We start from the raw sequence: 24,265 nt of genomic DNA, 5'->3' as shown, positions 1-24,265 counted from the left end.
GGGTTTGGGTTGTGCTAATATACTGTCTCCTGTTTCAAGGCTGTTTATGATTGAAAGAAGCCAACTCTGTTGACTTGGGTTTGACGATTTGTCACAGTAGTTTGCTGCACGTGCTTGTCAAGTTGAGCAGAGCGGGTCCAATCCCCCAAACATGTTTAATGCCTTTAATTTAACCCTGCATGTTTGATACTACAGCTTATAGCTGGAAGCCCATTATCAGCTTTTGTTTTAGAATGGCTGGTTTTAAAATATTGTCAAATACTGTGGAACACCATCCTTAAATCTTGGCAAAAAGTTCAAAGCATGGTGATATAAAACATGTATTAGCTGGCTGACCTCAGATCACTTTATCCTTGGGCTCACCTTGTGATTTTTTTTTTTTTAATCAAAGCAATTTCTCTTGATGTATAAGATTTTGGAGTAATGACTTTTAGGTCTGTTGGTCACTCCAGTTGACTGGAACACTGCATGAAACAGGAGACTTTTCACATTTTCTAATGTGCAAGAAATTAACTGAACCAATGAGTTACAGATCCATAGTTCCACAGATCCATTGACACAGAAGAAATTCCATGTCTCCCCCAACTATAACTTGTTACCTCATTCTCTTGGGGGAATCTGTGTTACATTTATGCAGAAAATGGGAACATTAGCTATGCTGCAGCAAACCGTTACCAGCATAATTCTTGGAGTGGCCACCTCTATTTTAGGTGAATTATATTCTGGATGACAATTTTGCTTTGTAGGAATATTTATTGAGTTTACCAATGTAAATGTTCACCAGAATAAGAGTGAATAAGCATCCTTCTTTTTTATAGACATTTGGAACAAAAACCTGAAACAGCTTCTGTAACCCTTTGAATTTTGTAATCAGCTGGAATGGTAGAATAATTAGTTATATAGCTGTCTCAAATTTCAGAAGACATCATGGACTTTCTGCAAAATTACGGCATATTTGGGCCTCTTTATCTAAGCACATGACTTTTAGATGAATGGCCTAGAGACATCTAAATTGTTCCAGTTATCAGAAGTCCAAATAAATTACAGTGCTATTTGCACAGAGTCTTTTACTTCCCATAGGAAAGTGGCTGTGGGTATCCAAAAGGAGAGGAATCCTGTGGGAGCCAAACTGGTCTTGCCCCAACCCTTTGGTCCCAGCAGGGTCTTTTCCCTATTCGTTCCCATGGCTCCATCAGTTTCTGTGGTCATGTGTAAAAAGATCTGAAAATGGAGCCTATTTTTCCATGGGATTGGCTTAGAAAAGACCCACATGTTTTCTGTAAGAACTTGAGTAATTTGCAAGTTAATTCAAGGGGAGCTTTGGCATCTCTAATGCATATCCAACATTATACATTTATTATTACTACTATTACTGTATTGCATATATATCCTCCCTTTTTTCCTCTTACGAGGAACCCTGAGTGGCTTACACAGTTCTGCATTCCATTTTTATCCCTACAATAACAACCCTGTAAGGTAGGTCAGGCTGAGCGTCAGTGACTGACCTAAAGCTAGAGTCATCCAGGGTGCTTCATGGCTGAGCGGATTCACCAAGCTCCGGACCAGCACTCTAACCACCACACCATACTGCTTTTTACATTTCTGTGAGAAATTTCTTACATATTTCTGTCAGAAGGTCACAGGGGAAAGGATCAGGCCTTTAAATCAAGATCTGGATGATGGTAATTCTGCTGCACTGTGGAATAATTCAGGTAATGAAGACCAGAAGAACTTTCTATAGTTTGTTGCACTTAAGCTGTCCAGTCTTGCATATATGAGGCACCAAATATGCTTTTGTGTGTTGTGCATATATTGGATGAAGGCATGTAGAAAAATGGTGCATAACTTTTGGAGAAGTGTATACCAATAATCTTTATTATGCAAATTTCAGTTTTTGCATTCTCATGATCCAACCATGTATTTATTTATTGGACTTGTATGCCATGCCCCTTAACAATAAGGCTGTCTGGGTGGCTCACAATACATTATATGATAATGGAGAAAATAATTCAATTAACAATATATTTGAACAATGTACAATAAAATATATAAAGCAAAGCAATAAAGAGGGGACATACAAGTTAAACATTCAATTAATAAAACAATTTAAAGTGCCCTTTTAACTAAAATAGAATAAAATTATGAATAAACTAAAATTGTCTGGCAACTAAAATTTATAATATAGCAGTAGCTGCAATAAAACCATTTAAGACTACTAACGAACCATTAAAACCAAGTCAACTCACTCACCAAAGTGGTTACAGAAAAGGAATGTTTTCAATTGGTATTTTAAAAAAGGAAGAAGATGCCTGGCAGATCTCTAATGGCAGTGAATTCCACAAGTGGGACACTATTTTTGAAAATGCCCTTATCCTAGCCATCTCCCCACTTCACTGGGGGAAGGGATTCAGGGAAGGGCCTTTGATGAAGATCTAAGTGGTCTGGTTGGGACATATGGCATTCCATTAGCATTGCTTCAATTAAATTTGACTACATAGAGCTAAATTTTGCTTTGTGTGCATGGGTACAGGTAATGGGATGCAAAGTATACACATATTGGGCTGGGTATGCAACATCTAAGAAGTGCTCCTCTCAGGTACTCTGGAAAGGACTGGGGAGTGATTCCTTGTGCATTATATATCTGGATAGGAATGCAAAATAGAAGTGAAAATCGGTTCACAAAGGGGCACCATACCTTCTACTGCCTTCTGTGTATTAATAATTTGAACACTCTTTGAAAGCCGCCAAATAGTATAATTCAAGAAGTAATGCTGTGCTTTAAAAATAGATGGGTGATTAAGATCTGATATTATTTCTTTTCCAGTGCTAGACTTACTGTTCCACCTGTAGAACAACGACCAAGCTTCTGGGGTGAATGTCCACCCAAGTTTGCAACAAAACCCAACCGAGTCATTGTGCGGGAGGGACAGATGGGTAGATTCTCCTGTAAGGTTACAGGGCGACCTCAGCCTCAAGCTGTTTGGTTCAAGGTATGTTTGCCTGAGAAGCTGTTCAACTTTGCTCTAACGCAAATGAAACAGAAGTCTTACCCATTGCTGTCTTTGTAATTTGTAGTACATTTAGTCACAGACAAGTTTATTCATTTATCTTCCACATTTTGTGATCCAGACTCTCTAATCTAGTAAAATATGTACTTTGAGTTGAAATATTAATCTTCTGAAAGTGTCTTCTCTTTATTATAAATTGGATAACTTGGAAACTTTGAGGTCTGATCTTTTGGGTATATTTATTGGTATACAAACATAATACAAAGAGCACCAGGCTGAATTGTAAAAGCAGAGGAAAAAAAGGAAAAGATGAAGTGTCGCTTTGCCAGAAACTGATAGGTATTTACACCACCCTCCTGCTGAATGCATCTGTAAACCTCTGGTATTCTTTTCATATGCATGCAGGGTGAAATTCAGGTGCAGAAAGATGATCGTTTCAACATGTTTGAGAAAGCAGGCATCCAGTTTTTAGAAATCCGAAATGCTCAGCTGGCTGATGCTGGAACTTACACTTGCACTGTGATGAATAGTGCTGGGAAGGCTTCTGTGTCTGCAGAGCTCATGGTTCAAGGTATGGTTAAAAAAGACTAAAAGGGAAAGAATGCAAGCATGCCAGCTAAAGGTTTTCCAAGGGCTGAGCCAATTCCTCCTCTCTTCTTCCCTCCCCATCTTCCCACCCTGTTTTGCTTTCTTCAGAATGACATTTAAATGGTGGTCCAAGCATGCAGTTCAGTGTCCAGATTTTTTTAAATCTTACATTTCAATCTAGTGAAGACAGGGCACTGGGAGATCCAGGCTCTTTTCTCTTCCTTTTAGTCATGTTAGAAATCTGAATGCATTTCATTTCAACAAGTGAAAATTATGCTCATCCTCAACCTAATATTAGTAATAAGAACAACAATACAATTTTCTCAGGAACTCAGGGAATCATTCCCAGGGTGGTATCCAGAACTGTTGTTCAGCCTACATCATAGATGTTCCATTGGCATAAAGGTCCTCTAGGACGGCATAAATAACATCATTTCATGCAATGAGAATCCATGGAAAACCCATTAGGCCAGCAAATGCTCTTGGTTGCTTACACTAGTGCAATGCCAATTGTGTAAGTGGAGTGGGAAGCACTAGATACTCTCCATTGTTTCCCCATTTTATATTCACAGCAGCCACATGAGACCGTTTAGGTTGAAAGACAGTGGCTTGCTCAAAGCAATTTGATGCTCTATCCAGCACCCGTGACTATTACAGTATTATAATCCTATATGTAAAGTACCATTCTGTACTTATATTGATGGCTGTGGCTGTGGAAAAATGCAGCAGATAGATGGTGTTTTGCATGTTGTGATTTTGCCAACAGCTTTGACTTCTGACTTTGCAGGACATTGGATCTGAGAATGCTCGTTGGCTATATTTCTTTTACAATTTTAAATGTTGGTTGGGTTTCCACTTTTAGGGGCTGTTTATTTCATGCAAATTTATGGGCCCAAGACTTCGAGTACAAAGAAGTGCAATATATTTGCTTGTCTTTATTAACTCATTTTACAGCTCCAAGCCTTTGTTTGTAGTTCTTTTCATTACCCCACAAAATCAGATAATAAACTGTTACACAATCAGGATTTTTTTTTTATTTTAAGCAAAACCATGAGGACCTCTTGTATAGATAAGCTCTTTCCAACCCCCCCACATTTATTTTTCCACAAGGAAGAGGAACAAATGGCTTCTCAGGGTCATGCAATGCTGCTTTATCTGTAGAAACAGCCAAATATTTTCCAAGCTTTCTTCACAGTCTTCTCTGATCCTCTTTCAACTAAGGTGCAGCTCTCTGTGCAACCCTTCAAATAGCTTTAAAAACTCAAACATTGTTTGCTGGGGCAGAACACACTTAAAGACAGTGTGGACAGAACAGGTCTTTTTCCCTTACATAATGCTTTGTTCATTCTGTTTGGATCTGGGGCATTTTTTCTATTACACAATAACTTTATTAATACAGGGTGACAAAGTGTAAAAGAAACAAGATACACTTTCAGTAGCAGTCTAGCACAGGTTGTTTCTTCATATGTTGAAGGCTGCCCTCATCCTAGTATGTATGTATGTATGTATGTATGTATGTATGTATGTAATTCCATTCTATTTCTATGCCACCCCATAACTCATAGGTTCTCAGGGCGGCTTACCAGTGCTAAAACAGCAATGAATACATAAGAGACAATAAAAACAATAAGCAGATAATATAGATAAAACAATAAAAGAATAGATAGGCATCACATAATAAAATATAGCCACACACAATATAGCCCATACATTAACCAAAAATTAAATTAAAATAATCCATAACAAAATATAAAAGTATAAGGTTAAATTAAATAAACCAAAAACTTGTTTAAGTTCTCACCTGGTGCCTGAGAGAAAGAAGAGTTGACTCCATGCATATATCCCTGGGGAGTGAATTTCAGAGCCAGTGAATTCTAGTGCTGAGAATGCCCTCCTCCTAGCCCTTTTCCCTTGACCTCACTGGGGTGGGGAGGGGCTTGTAATTTGGAGGAGTTCCACAGAAGATCCAAGTGGAGAGGTAGGAATATATGGAGAGAGGCACAAGCCGTTAAGGGCTTTATATGCCAAAGTCAACACTTTGAATTGGACCTGGACTGGAACAGGGAGCCAGTGCAGCTGATGGAGGTCCGGTGTAATATGTCTCACCAACCAGTCCTCGTAAGCAGCCGCACTGCCCTGTTCTGTATTAGCTGTAGTGTCTGGACTGTTTTCAAAGGTAGCTCCATGTAGAATGCTTTATATTAGTTACCAGCACATGGGTCAATGTGGCAGGGCTTTGCTCACCCAAGCAGGAACATAGCTGAGAAATTAACTGAAGCTGACAGAAGGCACTCCTGGCCACCAGGTCAACCTGAGAAATCAGGGAGAGCTTGGTGTCCATTAGCACCCCTACGCTACGTACCTTATCCTTTAGGGAGAGTGCAATCCCACCCTGGGTAGGTTGAAAATTTCCTGATTGGAGTGCAGGAGTGCCCACCAAGAGGACCTCTGTCTTGTCTGGATTCAGCTTCAGTTGATTGGCTCTCATCCAGTCCATTACTGAGTTCAGACACCAGTCCAGGACAACTATTGCCCACCTGGATCAGATGAAAAAGTGAGGTAGAGCTGGGTATCATGAGTGTATTGATGACACTCCAGCTTACACCTCCAGATGAGCTCACCCAGCAGATATTAAAAAGCATGGGGGACAGAATTGAGCCCTGCAGATCTCCATGATGCAGTCACCATGGTGAAGAGTGACAGTCCCCCAGCACCATCATCTGCAACCGGTCAGCCAAGTAGGGGCAGAACCACTGCAAGGCAGTGCCTCCTACTTCCAGCCTCCTAGCTGTTTCAGAAAGATATCATAGTTGATGGTATTTATTGAAAGCCACTGAGAGGTCCAGGAGAACCAACAGGGACACACTCCCCCTGTCCCTCTCCCTGCACAGGTCATCCCACAGAGTGACAGGGGCAGTCTCTGTCCCAAACCCAGCTCAAAAATCCAATTGAAAAGTGTCTAGATAATCACTTTTCCTGATCCACAGTGGGCTCTGTAGAGTAATTTACAACTATGGTTTGCTCTGGTCCTGGTTTGTGTTTTATTTTTTAATGTGAGGGTTGAATCCTGGACAACAGGGGTAAGAATGGATTTCTGTCAACACTGCAATCCCATAGTGCTGTGTTTGGATGGCGTCATTTTTTCCTACATTTTTGCTCAACTGATTTCTTACAGAACAGTAAGCTCTTGAGAGACTTGGTTTACACTTTTAATTTCCCACAGTGGCCCAGAGCAGGGACAGCCCAACAGCCAAGGCAACAGCCAAGCTGGCATTCCATGTACACAAGTCAACTGGCTTGACTGGCAGTTGAATCTCAGTTTGGGACACAGAACAGGCTGAGCAGCATGCCCAGCTCTGTTCTGCAACTTCTCCACTATTCTGCATGCTTCAAGGTCTGCTGCTTGAAGCAGGGACTTCATCATGCCTAATGGGAGGTCCAGGCCTTCCCCGTAATGAGGCTAGGTCTGGAGTATAGAGGAAAGTGGCTACATCCAGCCACCTAGTGCTGCTTAGAGTGCCAGAGCAATCAAAAACCATTCAGGGAGCCCTGAGTAGAATAGATGAGACCCTCCTTAGCTTTACAGATCAGAGGCCATGCTGCTTTTCCTTTTTAAGTCAATAAACCAAGTGAAGATTAATTAACACAATGTGGCACCAAGCAAATCAAGTTCCAAAGACAGAGGCTGGAGGATGTCTAAGATAGGGATGAAAATACCAGAATATTCATCTTGTGACCATAAAAGGCCTCAACTTATGATCTCATGTGTAGCACTGAGTGTGTGCTTTTCAGAAGTAAGGAAGCAATCTTTGGCCACAAAAGATACAGTTTTAGGACAGAAATCAGCAGCCTAGTGAAGTATAGTGTACAGCGTCAAAGCACAGGTATAGAACATAAACCTGTACCAGAACACCTGAAATGCCCTTTCTTTTTTCATTGGTTATGTGTCACTTGCATAGACTGTGCAAATGTAAAGTGTGCTAGGTTGGGTGTGCAATATTGCTGAACTTTAATCGGTGGTCTCTTGCTGTGCTAATTGGTATCTCCATTTGTGATATTTTATGCAATTTAAATGTGCCTGTCCCACACTATTTAAGGCTTTAAAGATCAATACCAACACCTTAAATTTAATCAGGAAATGAATATTTTCTAATATGACATTTTATTTTCTAATGTGGCATTTTATTCTTCAGGGTCCTTTTTGCTTCTAGCTCCAGAAATAAGTCAGTCATGGGCATCTTGCTACTTGCACTGAGCAGCCAAATGCTTCTGTGGCTGGAAATTAATGTATTTTGTTGACTCTGGATCATGAAGTTAGGATCAAAATGAATTCTTACTTAAAACAAACAAAACTCAATTTGAATGTGCTGTTTAAAATTCCATTGCTTTTTAAATAATATATTTATGTTTTCATTATTTCAGGTTTTGTCAAGAGAGAGGCATATGTTCCACCTCCATGGTATGTTTTTTAACTTACCTCCCTTTTAGTTTTCTCTTTTCAATAATACTCTTCAGTGTTAGACTATTTGTTAGCATGCCCTTACTCTCAGGGTGTCCATCTCACTCAAAATGGCTTACTAATTATATAAGTGGCTGGCTGTCTGATTTTTTGGGTGGGTATCATTGGTCTTACATTTGGAATTTCAGTGGGTGGGTCAGCTTGGGGGAAGTGTGCTTTGACCTGGCCTCCATGAGCTCTGCAGACCACAGCCCTTTCCTTCCTGCAATAATGAGAAGGCAGGGCAGTTGGGAGACTGACTACTCATAGGTGACGGTACAGTGTTGAGCACTGGAAGGTGTGATGGTGGCCAAGAAGGCTTGGATGATGTCCTTGTTGCCAAGTTCAGGTGGAAAGAACCTGAGCTGGGGGCCAGTGCCTGGGATCCCCATCCAGCCATTTGCTGTTCCATCCTCTTTCCAGTAACCACTGATCACCTAACGGTTTCCAGACTATTGTGCATTTTCCCCCATTCTAAAAGGTTGAAATGCCTCTCCTAAGGGTTAATTTCTGGCAGGTAGATCTCTAAGCTAAACTATGCACATGGTTTTTGTATCTTGGACCCTGCCTCTTTCACCTTTGACCTTGCCCATGGTTGGAAAGTGTTCCCTCAGAACTTCTGCAAAACTCAATTCTGCCTTCAAGCTGAAAGAGGTCCCCCGCCCCCAGGTCAAGGCAAAGTGGTGGCAACTGACAGCTGCCAGAGCTGTGTGCAGCTTGCAGTACCTCTTTTAAAAACAGTTTGGTTGATGTGACTCTGCCTCTACTGGAAGCAGAGTGTAGGATGGTGGTGGAAATTTTGGGTGCTGCTATTTCCTTCCCTTCATATCTGAAGCCCTGCAAGAGGCAGGTCTGAGCTGAAAGACCCTGACAGCTGGATGCTAGGGATGTGATTTGCCAGAGTTTTTTTTACTGTTTTCTGGCAAAACATGCATAGGCTTGTTCCCTTCAGCTGTCCCATACTGGTGTATTTGTTACTTTCAGACCTGCTATCTTCAGCCACTCCTGCTACTGGAATATAGCACCCAAGACCACCTTTGAAATTAAATTTGGTCTTTGGGCTGAAAGAAGTCCAACAGTTCTGCGCTAAACTATGGGGTTTCCTCATTCTTTACAATGGATGTGTTGTTAGGCATGTTACCATTCATGTTATAAGTGCAGATTTGAATGCTTCCTCCATTGTTCCTCCTTATACAGAAATAGCCGTCATAGAGAAGATCTGCACACTTTATGCCAAAGCTCAGAAAACTGGTGCAAAATCCTTCGTGGGTGTGTGCCATCCTGGGCAGATCAACCCCTCCTTCTTTCTCTCTCCAGCAGACTCCCAATGAAAGTTGAGAAACCCAATTATTTTATTAAAACTCAACAGGTTACAGAACAGTATAAATCAGAGTTGGGTTCTCCTGGAGATGTGGGAGAAGCCTCTGACCATGTAAAGAGCTGAATCCAAACTGAGACTTCCCCTCCTTCCCTTCCTTTCAGTAAGCTCCTGGCTCCCCACTCAGGATGGCCCTTGCTGCTTGAGGGCTGTCAAGAAGTATCTGGGAACGCCAGTCACTTCTTAGCTGGTTTTCTTGCTTCACCTGCCCTCACCTGTGTGAACCAAGGAACTCCCCCTGCATCTGCTCCCTCTCCAGCTCTGAAATGCCTCCCTCCTTTTCCAAGGTGTGCTGTTTCTCACATCCTGCCTAAAAATTGTCACTAGGTTATCTTGAATCTGCCAAGTCCTGTACCTCCCTTTGCCCTTCTACCACCTCCTCTGAATCTGACAACTCTATCTGAGCAGACTGTAATGTGCGAGAGCTGGGTCTCCGTTCTACACACAGAACGCAATACATCCTGCTTAAAATTGGCTTGTTGATATTATGGAGAGCTTTGAAGAAAGATGTACGAATGTGTTTTTCCAAATGGGTCACCCAGTATTAGCCTAAGAAAAGTATTTCTCCTTTAGCACATCAACAAAATCCAGCACAACCATCACAACCAAAGCAATTGAAACCTCAGAGTTCAGAAGGGCCACCAGCAATGGGATTGCTAAGGAACTCAAATCCACAACAACTGAACTTTTGCTTGAACCCAAAGAAAGGCCAGCCATGAAGAAAGAGGCCCCTCTTCCTTCAGCCAAAGAAACCAAACTGAATGCAACAGAACAGTCAAAGGAACCCAATGTAGAGCCACCTAATGAAGAAGGGAAAGGTTGTAGGGTCCTGCAGAAAACATCAAGCACAATAACACTTCAGTCTGTTAAAGTACAACCTGGGCCGAAGGCAGAACTGAAAGCAACTTCTTCTGGAGTGGAAAGCAATGGGGAAAAGCCAAAGCAGCCAGCCACTGCAGGTTGGCAGCCTGGCCCCTCTGCCAAGTTAGGTGGTCTGAGGGCAAAGGAAATGGAAGCCTGCACTGGCTTAAAGAAAAGCATAACAGAAGTAAAGAGGGAGACCCAAGGGATCCCTCCCCAATTTGAGTGTCGCCCACAAAGTCAAGAAGCACTGGAAGGAGAAGAGGTTACATTCAGATGTAAAGGTAAAAAGATCTTTACTTTGGTCAGAGCTGTTTAATCAGAGACCGGATGGTCACCTTTCAGGGGTACTGCAGTAATAATTTCCTGCGTTCACAGGGAATTAGACTAGATGACCTTTCTGGTCATTTCCTTTTTTTTTTTTTTTGAAAAGTAATTGTATTAATTAAACAAACATAAACAATACAATGAATATAATATTAAACATAATTAAACAATTCTAATAAACAATGGCCATTACATCTAAAAAAGCTGAATATAAAATAAACAAAAATGTAAAAAAGAGGTGAAAAGTAGATTTTTGATAATATAGGCCATTTCCAAATCTGCAGTGAAATCTGAAAGAAACTTTACTTAGGCCTCATGAACACTTGCAGCGCTGGTAAAATATTTTAATAGTAAAATGAACTGTACCAACTTCCCACAAATAGAAAACTAGCATAGGAAGAGTGGGTCGAGGTAGAACTACTTTTCTGACTGTGAAAAGAGAAGCATTAAGATGTCTCCTCCTCTGTTACTATAGAGGAGTATTAAGATGTCTCCTTTCCCATCTGATCTGCTGTATATATTGACCAAGCTAAAGAGTGCAAAGTCATGTGGATAAAGGACTAATTGTGAAGTATCAGTTTCTTTGGACTGTCAGTTTAATGTTTATAGTCATCAACTCTTTTAGGATAGAGAACTCTGCTACACATTTACCTGGGAATTAATCTCACTGTTTATAGTGGAAAACAATTAGAACTGAGTGAAATGCAGTGGATTTTATATAGGTATAATGAGGGTTTGTTCTAGCAAAAGAGTAATTAATCATATAAAAATAAGGAATAAGATACAAATTATTCTTTAATATATTCCTGTGAATGAAGAATTACACATAGATTATGTTTTTGCAAAACACCCCAACCACTGAACTTTATTCCTTTTAAAATATGAATAAAAGCTATGTTTTAAGCCTGTTATTAAAGATCAGTTCCGTGTACCAAAGGGTAATCTCCAGCCTAATGCTTTCTTGATACCTCAAGCACTTCCAGGTTAGTCTTTTTGTAAACAATGTGTCATGTCATCTTGTTTCTATCGAGAATATGGCAATCCACCTTATGAAACCCCGTTTGTAAACTGACCTGATGCCTGTTTTCATTTGCTTAATAATGGGTCACACATGAGTCTTCTCAGTAACATAGAAGATTGCTGCCTTCTATTTAAAGAAGCAAAGCTGGAGAGTGTTGCTAGGACAAAAAGGTCTTATTGGGACACTCTGACATTCTGAACATGAAAATATTTCCTTTATTAATTTTCTAATGTTGGTGGACTAGTTTCAGGGAAACCTAAGGCAACTGTTGAATGGTTCAAAGAAGGATCCCCAGTGGAGGCAGGAGATGGAGTTCAGATATATGAAGAAAATGGTGTCCATTGTTTTGTCCTGAAAAAAACCAATTTGGAAAACAGTGGGTCTTACTGTTGCACAGCCTCCAACACTCAAGGTCAGGCTTCAACCAGATGGATACTAACTGTAAAAAGTAAGTCTGTTTTAGCTGCATAATTTTCCCAGATGATAGCTTGTGCGCCTGATACAGACATGAGGGATTGTTTCCTGATCAGGGAGAAAAAAGGACAAAGTGTCAATCACACCAGCAAGTCCTGGCTTTCATAAAGAAAATGCTTTCACTGGAGCACCCAACAGTTTGGCTTCTGCGTATTTCAGGAACAGAACCCATCTTTATAGTGATAAAGCTGTGTAGACATGGTGTTCACATCACAATAATAGAGTCACAAGTGTTGATTTTGGGGGAGCTGGGAGACGGTTCTTCTTTAAAGTCTGCCAGGAGAAATCACTCTAGCAAAATAAAATTTTATACACTGCTTATAGGGTCGCAAAGCCTGTACCACAAAGACAGATTTTTCATAAGCAGGGCGTGATCTGTAGGTTAGGAGAACTTGGCTGCATGATGTAGCAGACTGGAACAATTTCAGGGGTCACAGCGGCTGGGGAGGGAAATAAACCTTTTCTCTTACCCTTTAACTGTTGCCCTTTACAGAGAAATGACTATGGGAAGAATGTATCGACCAGATGTATTCATATGTAATAGCTTGCCATGGTTGATGCAGTTTTTAAGTAGTGGTACCTTGGTCTGACATTTTGTTACTAAAACTAATGACATTAGTAAAGTGATTGATTTTTCCCTGATTCAATGCATGTTTTCAGTAATGTGTTTTCTTGGCTTTTCATAATATACTTTGCTTTGATTTGTAGGGCCTAAAGTGAAGGACGTTGCTCCGCATTTTTCCAGTGTACTGAAATCCTGCAGTGTGAGTGAAGGGCAGGATTTTGTGCTTCAGTGCTCCATTGAGGGAACACCTGTGCCTCAGATCACTTGGCTTCTCAATGGTAAGGCAACTCCCCTGTCTGAAAGCAGGCGCTTCCCTGCATTTCAAGTGTTCCAGTGCTTTGTCAACTTAGGCTACAATCACAACATTATCAAAGATGTGTTAGAGGCAGGCTGCCAGCTCTGTGTATGATCTGGGACAGGCAGCCAGGAAAGGGGCTTTTGTTACCCCTTAGGTTGACCTGAGCATAGGAAGCTGCCTTGCAGCAAATCAGACTCTGCTGACAATGCCTGTCCAGGGTCTGACACCAAGTAGAACTGATGCAACTCACTGTATGGAGCTAAATGGACCAATGCAAGGCTACATTCCTATCAGTGTAAAATACATCTGAATGTATGAGGCGCTTAGAAGAGCAGAATATTCTCCCCATAGCCTCTCCACCTGGCTGCTGCTCTTTTCCACATGTGAGCGTGTGCATGTGTGCATGTACATGCACACAGAGACACTGGATCCCAGCATGAAGAGTGAGACCTGTATGATCTGACAAGGAATTCTGAAGGGTAAAAGGAAGCACTTCCTTTCGTTGCCATTTTGGTGCCTGTCCAGCAGGGGCCGTCTGTGGCAAGGCTGCTTTTCCTGCTGTGAGTTTTCAGGAATGGATTTCATTGCAAGAGCATGCAAATTTTAGAAAATTAGTTTTAAATTTAAATAGTAAAATAATCAACAATGTATCAACAATGGTGAATGGTACCTTATTTTTCTCGCTCCTATAAATTCCTATGGCTGTAGAAAACTGTAAATTTAAATATTTCTAGGACTGGGGTGCTATGGAAACTAGATAGAAGGCCTTTTCAAGCCTGGAGGGGATCTACTAGTAGAACAGGAAGTGGGATTGCATTGCTAGTCTTGTCCCTCAATGGCCATGCGCTTAGCATGGGTGTCTGCAGAAGGGAAAACAGATGGCACCTGTGTTGAGTGAAGTCACAATCAAGAGGGAGGTTTTCCTTTCCTGCCCGCATCTTCACATGGTGCTGGGTCAAGACTTAATAATATGTAGGAGTAGCTCTGCTGAAATCAGTGCAGCTTTAATGAGTAATGATAAACTCCCACTGATTTCATTGGGTCTGTTCTAAATGTGCCAGAGTCTGAATTCATCCCCATGCCTCTAACTTCCTCCATGCCTCTGGTACAGAGGTGTTTTATTTACTATTTTATTCAGTCTTAATTCTTCCTATTGTAGTTCATGTCACAACAAATCCAGAAAATTAAATAATTATGTAAATCAAATTTATAAATGCAACTGTGTTCACCTTGTAGGATTATATTTCAAATATAATGGATGTGGAATATAATCATGGCCAGAGAATTCCAGACCACTTCATTGCATGCAGTGATGAAGAGCCTTCCCAAAATGAAATACCACTGCTAACTCTTAAGTGCTTATGCTCTTGAGGAGAATTGTCATCAGCTACCCAGATCTGCCCAGCATACCTCCACAGAAGCTCCATTCAGACATAATCTCAAACACACTCCTTAAAAACCTATGCGGCTAAACTAGGATATCAAACATGGTTTGAGGCTGGTTTATAAAACAGTTTATACAAACTGTGACTAACTGTTCACAAACCATACTTAGGCCATGGTTCTGTTTCAGCTGACTGAGACACCATGGGGATAGGAGTGAACTTACTGGTCTAGTTCAGAGATCACAAAAACTCAGCATGTTTAAAATGGGTTATAACCATGGGTTCCAAGTCTGTTTGTCAGGGGAGAGACAAGCCAGCATTCCTGGTTTGCAGATCACAGCAAACTTCCCAAAGATGAAACATTCCTGGGTTAGCTGGTCTCATGTGCGACTAGACCAGCTCAGGTAGTATATAGTGGCATACCATTATATTCACAATAACCCAGTATTTTTAAAGCTCTTAAAGTGTTTAACTCTCTGGAATTAAAAATTAAATCCTTATCTACAGTTGTAAACCAGCAGGCAGTAATAATTTTGAGTAATAGAAGTATAAGAAACATGAACATGTGAAATGAAAACAGGGGCATTGCATGTTATCTAAAAGGTATAAACATATTGCTCACATCCCGAAGTGCAAAAGCCTACAAATAACTCATCTCTCTTACTTTTGATAATTTTCCATAGCTGTTCATACATCATCTGGAAACAATCCTGGCTTAAATTATAAACTGTAACTGAACGTTGGAATTTCTTGCTGCTTTTCAATAGGTACCTTTTAGGTCATGACTTTTCTTTAGGATCAAGCTGCCTGAGTGTGATATCCACATGAATACAAGCAATCTGTTCCAGTCTGTCAGGGAAGGATACATTGCAGGAAAAGTTATCTGTCCATAACCAAATAAAGGAGAAAGTTACATTCCTGATCCACAACCTTTAATTCCAGGCAGACTTAATAGTGCTCATGGCAAAATAGTGTGCATTACAGGATGGTATTCTGAGCAAGGCAGCGCTGACTACTTGGATGGCTCTTGCTTACTATTTGGAATTTACAAATTAAAATGCCTCCATCTTGGGACTGAGTTGGATCCTGTGGTTCTCAAGACTGGAATAAAGTTGATTTGCTTTTAAAGTTGGGCCCAGAGTGCACAAATAACACTTGCCTAGTATCCTCAGCTTTTGTCCAAAAGTAATTGTGAAAATTTGTAGTACAGGACCAAGACTTTGGCTCAGGAAGATAAGCTTAACAACACCCTACATAAGGCACGGCTAACAAGTTTTCCAGGGCTGAAATCTGTAAATAAAGTCAGGACCCAAAGAATGACTGGAAGTTGTTTGGCATCAGGACCTAACTGTGTGCGCTCCAGACAAGGGACCACACTCTGGGAAAGCATGCAAGATTAACAGTGCAGTTCTATATATGATCACCCAGAAGTAAGTTCCATTTAGTTCAGTGGCACTTTCTTCCTAGATGGAATCTTTGGATGCAACCTAAGATGGTTTAATTTATCATTTTTAGAAGGTTATTTTTAAAAGTTCTTTTTTGGCCTGCCTCTGTAGACTGGGGCCTTTATGATCTGACTTGTGAATTCTGACACACTGAGTCATTGCATTTGATTTTCGCATTACATTCTGTTCATGATGGTGGCATGTTGAAATGATAAAAGTGAAGGCCAGCCTTCAGGCCAAGATATGCACAATCGGGACTAGTTTGATATTAAGGTCAAAGGCTGATGGAGAGAAAGAATGGTCATCTGATGCTTCAGTTGGACAAGAAGTTCCTATAAGGCAGAGTACTTAGTAAACCTAAACAAAGGAGACAGCTGCATCAATGTTTATAGTTCTTAATGCATTTTGAGAAGCCTTTCTTTATCAGGGGCAATTCATTTTTTCAAAGCTTCCAAATATGCTTAGAACTCCTGGCTTCTAATTCACTGGATAGAACGTCAAGAATGATAAACATTGGTGCAGCTGTCTTTTTGTTTTGTTTTTGCTTTTACAAGGTTTTTTGCCTTTTTAAAAATCCTCTGCTGTTTTTTGTTTTACTTGGTACATCTCCACAAAGGATTCCAGGATGTAAGAGCAGAAAATGCTGGACAAGGAGGAGGAGCAAGGAATCAACATCAACCAGGAGTGTACATTAAACGTTCATGTGTGTTAAATCTGTCTATATGTAGATATGTTGCAGAAGCACATGCATAATTTCACCATAATTCACTGGGGGCATCTGTATGGGTGCTTTAACAAAGGTATGTGTATGTGTGTATAGAGTTCATCAGAGTAAGGATATAGTGAAAGGATCAATTCTTATAAGAATTTCCTTTTGCATCTCAGTTTTGTGAGAATGTGTCCTTGATCAGCATTTAATCCTTTTCATGTAATAAGGAGGGCAAACAATCTTATGCCTACTTATTTGGGAATAAGCATCATTTATCTCAGTAGGGTTACTTCTGAGTAAATGCATAGGATTTCACTGGAAATAATTATAAGCAAGTGATGGATAAAATGTATACTTGCCAAGTGAGATATTAAGTAGTTCCTTCCCCTGGCCCCTTTTCTCTCTCCCATAGATCAGCCAATCCAGTACGCACATTCTCTCTTTGAAGGAGGAATTGCAAAGCTGACTGTACAAGATGCCTTACCAGAAGATGATGGGGTGTACACTTGCCTGGTAGAAAATAGTGCTGGAAGGGCATCCTGCAGTGCTCAAGTTACTGTCAGAGGTGGGTGTCAATGCCCAAATAATCTAGATCTTAGAAGAAACAAGAGATGAATTGAATTGAAAGCAGTAGTTTTGTATTGCTTATTGCTGGCTGCTAAGAGATAGTACACCACGCCTTTTTCAATGGAAATGTCCAGTCCACGGATGGAAATGAGGTTCCTGTTGATCTGGTCTGATGAAGAGATACAATCCTATTGTATCTTGGGGTAAAGGCTGATATATCTGGAAAGCTACTGTGGTGCAGCAGTTAGAGTGTTGCACTGGGGCTTAGAAGATCTGACTTCTATCCCCCTCTTGATCATGAAGCTCACTGAATAACCTTGGGCCAGTCACTGACTTGCAGCCTGACTCACAGGATAATTGTGATGATAAAATTGAGAGAAGAGAGATCGTGTAAGCCTCCCTGGGTTCCTTGCAAGAGGAAAAAAGGTGGGGTATAAATGTAGTAATAAAACAGTAACTTGATAGTTCTTAGCTGGCTTACCAACTCAGTATGATATTTTGGGTTGGTAGAGAATTTCTTCTTTTATGTGTCTTGTGTCTTTACTGTGCTAAGTAAAGAGATGTCCCTCAGCTCAATAAGTTTTCATGACTTAACCGTTTGTAAGGTATGTGGAAACCCTGCAATTGCTCTCCTGGTACTGCTTTCTTGCATACTATCACCTTGATCTCACTGCTGACTTTCTTCTACATACTTCTTTAGGACTGAGAATCCTACACATTTAAGTTGACAAGGCAAGGCTAGCCTATTTCCTGTCCCATCTTTTTAATCCCCACAGTCTTTCTGAGCTGATAATAGATGATTTGATTTTATGTATGTCTTAACCTGTCTTTGGAGCTCCTAGGCATTCTTCCATGCAGGCAGAGACCAGACCAAACCCTGTGTAACAGAACAATATAACTGTATCAGCTGTTGCCAGGAGATTCTGGTGGGTCTTTCATCTGTTTGCTGTTGTTTTGAATGAATCAGCATTGCCTATGTGCCATTGATATATGGCAATGCATAAGGCAGATGATCAGGAATTCAGGATAAGTGGTTACATGCCTCTGCTTAAGCTACATGCACAATTTAGTTGATCCATCCTTAATTTTCCTGGATTTGGGTGAGGGTTTTCCCCATTTTTTGCCAACTTTGTATGGATGCCAGGTTATAGGGATGCATAGATATTTTTACTGTCATAGATGTAAATATTTTGTACTTCTCCAGAGCCATATGCCTAACATCTTAACAGATGTAGAGTATTGTGTAGAAATCTCATTACTTTGCATTTGGATTTTTTTGTTGTTGTTGTTGCCTCTGATCGAGATAAGCATGGATTTTAATGTTGCAAATAGCTCTGAATTTTTCCAAATCTGTCTGCATATTTTCCCCATCTCTAAAGCTCCCTGAGGAGCAGTTCAGCAGTCCATTTATTATGTACTCTTATGCTACTACTAAAGCCTTTACGTAAAGTCTCTTATGCCAAAGGCATACTACTGAAGGGGAAAATAGAGAATACAAGGCTTGGGGTAATATTACAGAAACTATGCTATGTGACACATTTCTGCTATGTGGCACATTTCTATTCCCCAAATATTTGTTTGGATGTACAAGTCTGAGTTCAAGAGTGGAACATGTTGGAATATAATAGTACAGTAGCTATTGTGGAAGTGGAGTCTCAAGAAAGCTGCCATTGACCCAGTCTGCATATCGCCCTGGCAAACTGGTGGTGTATTTGTTCCTAAACAACCCATCTGTCCAAAATTGCACATAACCCTGCCAACCTCTGGTAGTGCCGTTTGGAAGTTGCTTACTGAAGATGCTTGCACTCAGCATACATCCCTGCATATAATGGGTTAATCTATGATACACTTCTGTGATGTGTGGACAGCTTCTTTGCCTGAGACTGAGTGCATTCACACAGACCTTGGTTGGTGGGTGGTTGTGCAAACCAACAGATGCCCAACAGACAAACAGGTGCCTTTTCAGTCGTTTGACCTCTTGGTCTTCCTGTGGATATCCCAGGGGACTTCATGGCAAGATTGACTTGCCCACTCTGTCCTGCCACAATCACAAGCCCTTTTTTGTGTTTTTGTGCATATTTTGATAGTCACTGATAGCCTCGTCAAAGTGCCCAAGTGGCACATTCGACACATCCTCAGTGGTTAACAAAGTATTTAAAGAACCATTTTATGCCTGCAATGTTTGCTCCTTCTGTTATTGTTGTTTTTATCCACATTGTCACATTTGCAGTTGCATTGCAGTTGTGCCAATGGGGAACCTTAGCTGGGCAATGTCTTGCAGGGTTATCTGCTGTCAGAGTACAGCAAGTAGCAGCCTTGGACATTGACTCCAAAAGATTCCAAATAAGATTTTTCTTTTCTTTGCTTTCTCTTACAGCTGTCAAAAGGTGAACTGCCAAGGGAAAACAAAGCTGTAAGGGATCTTTTGTTCACAAAAAGGGGTAATGTTGACATATACCCACTTCGCCAGAGAGGTTCTCATCTTTTTCTTTTTTGCTCCGATGTCCTCTGGTTTGTGAGCATTTTGCACTTTCCCCCAAGGGTTCTACCTGCTTGAGAAGGAGCAAATGTGCATCACACTCTCTTTGCACAGGAATGGGAGTCTTGACAGCTACGTTTCAAACCTCTGGATCCCATCTAAAATGGTGTTTTGACAGGCCAATAGTTTTTTGACAGTGACATATGTCAAACCTGAGAGTGCTTGTTTGGTAGCGGAACATGCAGTTCTGACTTAATTAGGAACATTATACAGATAATTTCTTTCTATATTTCTAATTGCCATGACTTTAGGAGGCCTCTTAATTTTCTCACAGCAGCTACTTTATAACCATTCTGTATTCCACTTTTTTCATGGGACCCAAAGCATATACATATAGCCATTTAGTGTACATATAACCAAATAGAAATTCTCCAATACAGTTGCTGATCAGACACATGATTATTTAGCTTCAGCAAGTGCAGTATCATGTGCCCTCACACTTCTGTATGTTTTTTTAAAAAATAATTCCTGTTTCTCTGCTTGTCTTACCCTCTTGAGACAAAGTGATGCAAATCTATCATGAAGAGGCCCTAACAACAGCATCTCCTCAGATCATTTTTAAAAGGAAGTTTACCTGCTCCTAAGTGTTTTTAAAGTGGCTTACACATTCTTTCTCCAGAAATCCTTCAGAGCTTTCCCCATTTTTATTTTTTAGAAAAGAGAGAACTTCTGAACTAAACAAAGTGTTTTGATTGACGTTAGCTGCCTTGTAAAAGGCCTATATAAGCAGCTTGCAAACCAAATGGAAAATAACATTTCAAAGAAAAGTCTGCCTTTATAAATTCCATTGGATTATGAGATCAAGTTCTAAAACTGAAAGCATATTCCTGGCACAAAAGGGGATGTTCTGCAACTAGATATAAAAACAGTATTTATGTAAAGAGCTCTCTTCACTCGTTTTGCCACTTCCGGGAGTAATAACCTTCCCTTTACATGTCTGTGTGTAGGTGTTGCACCCCAATTTATTCATTTATTTCATTTCATTTTTATATCACCCACTAGCTGAGACTCTCTGGGCAGTTAACAAAGGTTTTAAAAAGCACTCATATACATATTTTAAAACATTGTAACAGTTGTATCCCCATTATTGAACCTGTGTCAAATTTTTGGGCCAAAGTAATAGCTTAGTGTCTCAGCCAATAGGAAGCCCAAAGCCTGAAACAAGGTAGTGGATGGCCATTGTACACAATGGCTGAGTTCACATATCATGACAAGGTTGTGTGTGAAATGTTGTTTGTTAACTACAAGCAACTCGGAACACAAAACCCAACAATAACCATGGTTTCTCTTTGTGGGTTGTTCATGGTTAACAAACCATGATTTGTTTGCATGTCTGGTTTACTCAACATGATAACCTACAGTTCAACAATAAACTAGCACATACTCAGCCTTGAGTGTACGTTGTCATGTTCTGAAAACCCTGTCAATCTGCTAGTTCACCTGTCAGAATAAGCTACTGTGGCTGTGGGGCTCTCAGGCTTGTGCTGGCCACCATTTTTAATATGCTTGTTATGTCATGTAACCTTGGGCATTGTGGATTATTTGAGGGTTGAACAGTCCTTAACCCCCAAATTAACCTATGATGCCTATATTTGTATGACTTGATGAGCTGTGCTACACTGCAGCCACAGCTTGTATATTCAGAATGGCACCAAGCGCTCATCTCATGAGTAAATTAACCCATGGCAGCGGCTTACTGTGAAATGCAACGTAGATCAATGCATTCCTTAATGTTTCCTGCTAGTCACAGCAGGGGTGATTATATCTCAATACAAGCAAACCAGGCCATGTTTCTGCTTGTAGAGTATTTGATAACTTTCTGTATGTGGGCAAATGATGGGCATGGATCAGGTGAAGGAAGAAGCATTCTTTAATTGGTCAGATTTGTTTGTGCATGCAGTGCTATGTTACACAAGCTCTGTGTCCCACTCATCTGGAAGCAGTTGTGCCTATATAAGCCAACAGCAAACAGTATCTGCTCATGCTTATACTGATGCCATAGCATTTTCCTAGTGAAGGAGAGAGAGTGCTACCCTCTGCTTGGATGTTGCTTGCGCAACACTTTCTTCTACTAACCTTTTAACCCTTTAAGATCAGAAGACAGATCTCCACAGTTATTTATATAGCCTCCCCAGCATTAAATGTTTGTGTTGGGTAGCCATAGTTCTCATAATCTGATTAAAGCAGCCATTCATTGATCAGCAGGCAAGCAGATTAAAAGTCACCTGAAAGCTTTTCAGAGAGCTGCTGTGACCAGTTTATCACAGCAGAGAGGAGAGATACGAGCTGCAAGGCATGTTTTGCTGAGATGTGGGAACAAAACATAACTAGGTGATTACAGGTAAGATTCCCTTCTAGATGTTACAGAGAAGGGGTATATAAGGTTTCACCTGCTGTAAAGAATGTAATTTTGTAGATGGGAACCTTTAGAGTAAGGCTTTCATTGATCCAGTCAGTCTTCCTTGAGTTATACCCTTCATCAGCATACTGTGTATGTGTGTTGTAGATTAATGTGCTTACCATTTGTAAGTCAATCTATAGCCATTGTGAGTCTTAAATCTTTTGTATTTCTTAGAAGTTAAAGGGATATGGATATTGTGGTCTGATTGTCTTTGTCAAATACCACCCAGAAGCAGAAAAGGTCATTGCTTGTACTTTAAGAAATAATAAATTTTTGGATAACTTTCCTCATTAATCTGATGTTTTATGGCATTCTCTGGCAATATGACAGGCATTGATTGCCTTGGTCACATCATTTCATTACCCAGTAATTAAGCAATTCATATTTGTGGCATAATAGGCACTAATGCATGATAGCTGTATGTAGATGTTACATATGCAAAAAACCAAGTGACAGTCATCACACAGAAAACAATAAGTCCTTGTTACATAAACTTTGTGGACATGTTCCCAAGGTGTTGTTCTCTGTCTGTCCTGTTCTCTCTCTGTGACAATTAACACATATGTGCCCAAAGGTTTCCTTGCAATGTGCCCCTTGAAAGCAGCTCATATCAGTGCCTAATTGTTGTATTTGAATGTACAATTTAGGTTTGATGCAAACAGAAGTCATCTAAAGAAACATTATGGCTTAGTTTAAACCTTGGCTTCAGGCAGTTAAATTTCCATTCTTTGTATGTGGGAAGGGCTATGTGTACAAATACAGATCTAAAGAACAGTTATCACTACTACCTGTGGCTATTTGTTTTCCCTGTCCATTGGGATCCGCCCAAATTCTACTTGCCTTGGTAAAGATAGATATACTATCAGTGTTTCCAGAGTCAAAACTTAGGCGTCAGTCTTGACTCAGACTATCCCTTCATCTTGAGAAGAGCTGTTTTGCCTTTTAATTTTTTTAAAATAAACCTGAATATATAATTATTCACTTAGATGTTCATTTTCCCCTTTCAAAAAGGGTCAAAAGGGTCAAAACTGTCTCAAGGATTGTGGTTGGGAAGATGGTACATAGTATTCAGGTGTTAGTCAAGTGATGCTGTTCTCAGCTGATTTGTGCTGGGTACTGGAAGAACTGCTGTTCTTTAGCCCTCATGTTGCTTTGCCTATCAGTGGGGCACAAATAACCCATTTTGGGAGCTGGACAGAATCATGCTGAAGGCCTCATTGTAGTGGACTACCCATTGCTCATCCTTAATCTAGGAAATTAGATGAAGAACATGACTGTTTCATGTGAAGGGAGTTTTTCAACTCTATTCAGTCTTAAAATATCTACTTTTTATGTTCCATTCCTTCAGCCCTAGTTAGGTATATATTATATTTGTTTCAGCAGCCACCTTAATGTGCTGCTCAGTCCTTTTAGGCCACACTCTCCTTCACTGGTCCCCTTTTTTGATTCATGGAGAGTTTGATGTGGCAAATCTCAATTTCAGAAGGCTTTTTAGCTTGCTTGCTTGCTTATTTATTTAGAGAATTTCTATGCCGCCCCATTTGGCAAAGCCTCGGAGCGGCTCACAATCATAAATAAATAACATAGTATAAAACAGTATAATTTAACAGTATAATTTAAGTCGTCCTGGCCAAAGAATGAAATAAATAATATTAACAATTAAAATAATGTTTGAATAAAAAGGTCTTTGCCTGGTGCTGAAAAACATAACAACATGAATCTTTTAGGTCAGTACGTTTAGTGGCATCTGGGTTTCCACGTACAGTGGAACAAAGCAGCTCTGATTCAGATGGGCTGACTGTGATGTTTAATAGCATTGTCCTTTAACACCTGCGGCTTAAAACTAAGTGGCTGAATCCTGAGTCCATTCAGCAGCGTCTTCCTCTTCCTCCTCCTCAAAGTCATTGCATTAGCTGTGCTCATTAGGAAAAAAACAGTACAACAATAAAGGTCAGAGCGCATTGCAAAGATTAGCCTGGATACAGAGCTAGGCATGTTTAGAGTATATATCCATTGAAATAAGTAGTACTTACATTAGTGATGACTGACTAAGAGTCAGTTTGATGTGGTGGCTAGATGTTGAACTGGGGCGATCTGGCTTCTAGTTCCCACTCGGCCACAGAGCTCACTAGATGACTTTGGGCCAGTCACAGATTTTCAACACAACCTGCCTCACAGAGTTGTTATTGAGAGGATATAAT

The 24,265-nt window shown here is 40.4% G+C and overlaps 1 protein-coding gene across 3 annotated transcripts in view; it reads left to right on the top strand.

Annotated features, from left to right (window-relative positions):
- The window catches only part of MYLK (myosin light chain kinase), a 143,839-nt gene that overhangs the window by 32,522 nt on the left and 87,052 nt on the right, over nt 1-24,265 (top strand). For 2 of the 3 annotated variants that reach the window (XM_044437945.1, XM_044437943.1), the window contains exons 4-10: nt 2,825-2,990; nt 3,414-3,579; nt 8,019-8,055; nt 10,046-10,617; nt 11,926-12,129; nt 12,864-12,998; nt 16,970-17,122. In XM_044437945.1, coding sequence (XP_044293880.1) covers nt 2,825-2,990; nt 3,414-3,579; nt 8,019-8,055; nt 10,046-10,617; nt 11,926-12,129; nt 12,864-12,998; nt 16,970-17,122 — 1,433 coding nt within the window. The remainder of the gene's footprint in view (nt 1-2,824; nt 2,991-3,413; nt 3,580-8,018; nt 8,056-10,045; nt 10,618-11,925; nt 12,130-12,863; nt 12,999-16,969; nt 17,123-24,265) is intronic. The other variant, XM_044437946.1, reaches the window with a different exon arrangement.

Source organism: Varanus komodoensis, unplaced genomic scaffold (assembly GCF_004798865.1).
Source record: "Varanus komodoensis strain SLA01 unplaced genomic scaffold, ASM479886v1 scaffold32, whole genome shotgun sequence".
Classification (NCBI taxonomy): Eukaryota; Metazoa; Chordata; class Lepidosauria; order Squamata; family Varanidae; genus Varanus; species Varanus komodoensis.
Note: the sequence above shows the minus strand (reverse complement) of the source record. Positions and strands in the feature narration are given on the sequence as shown.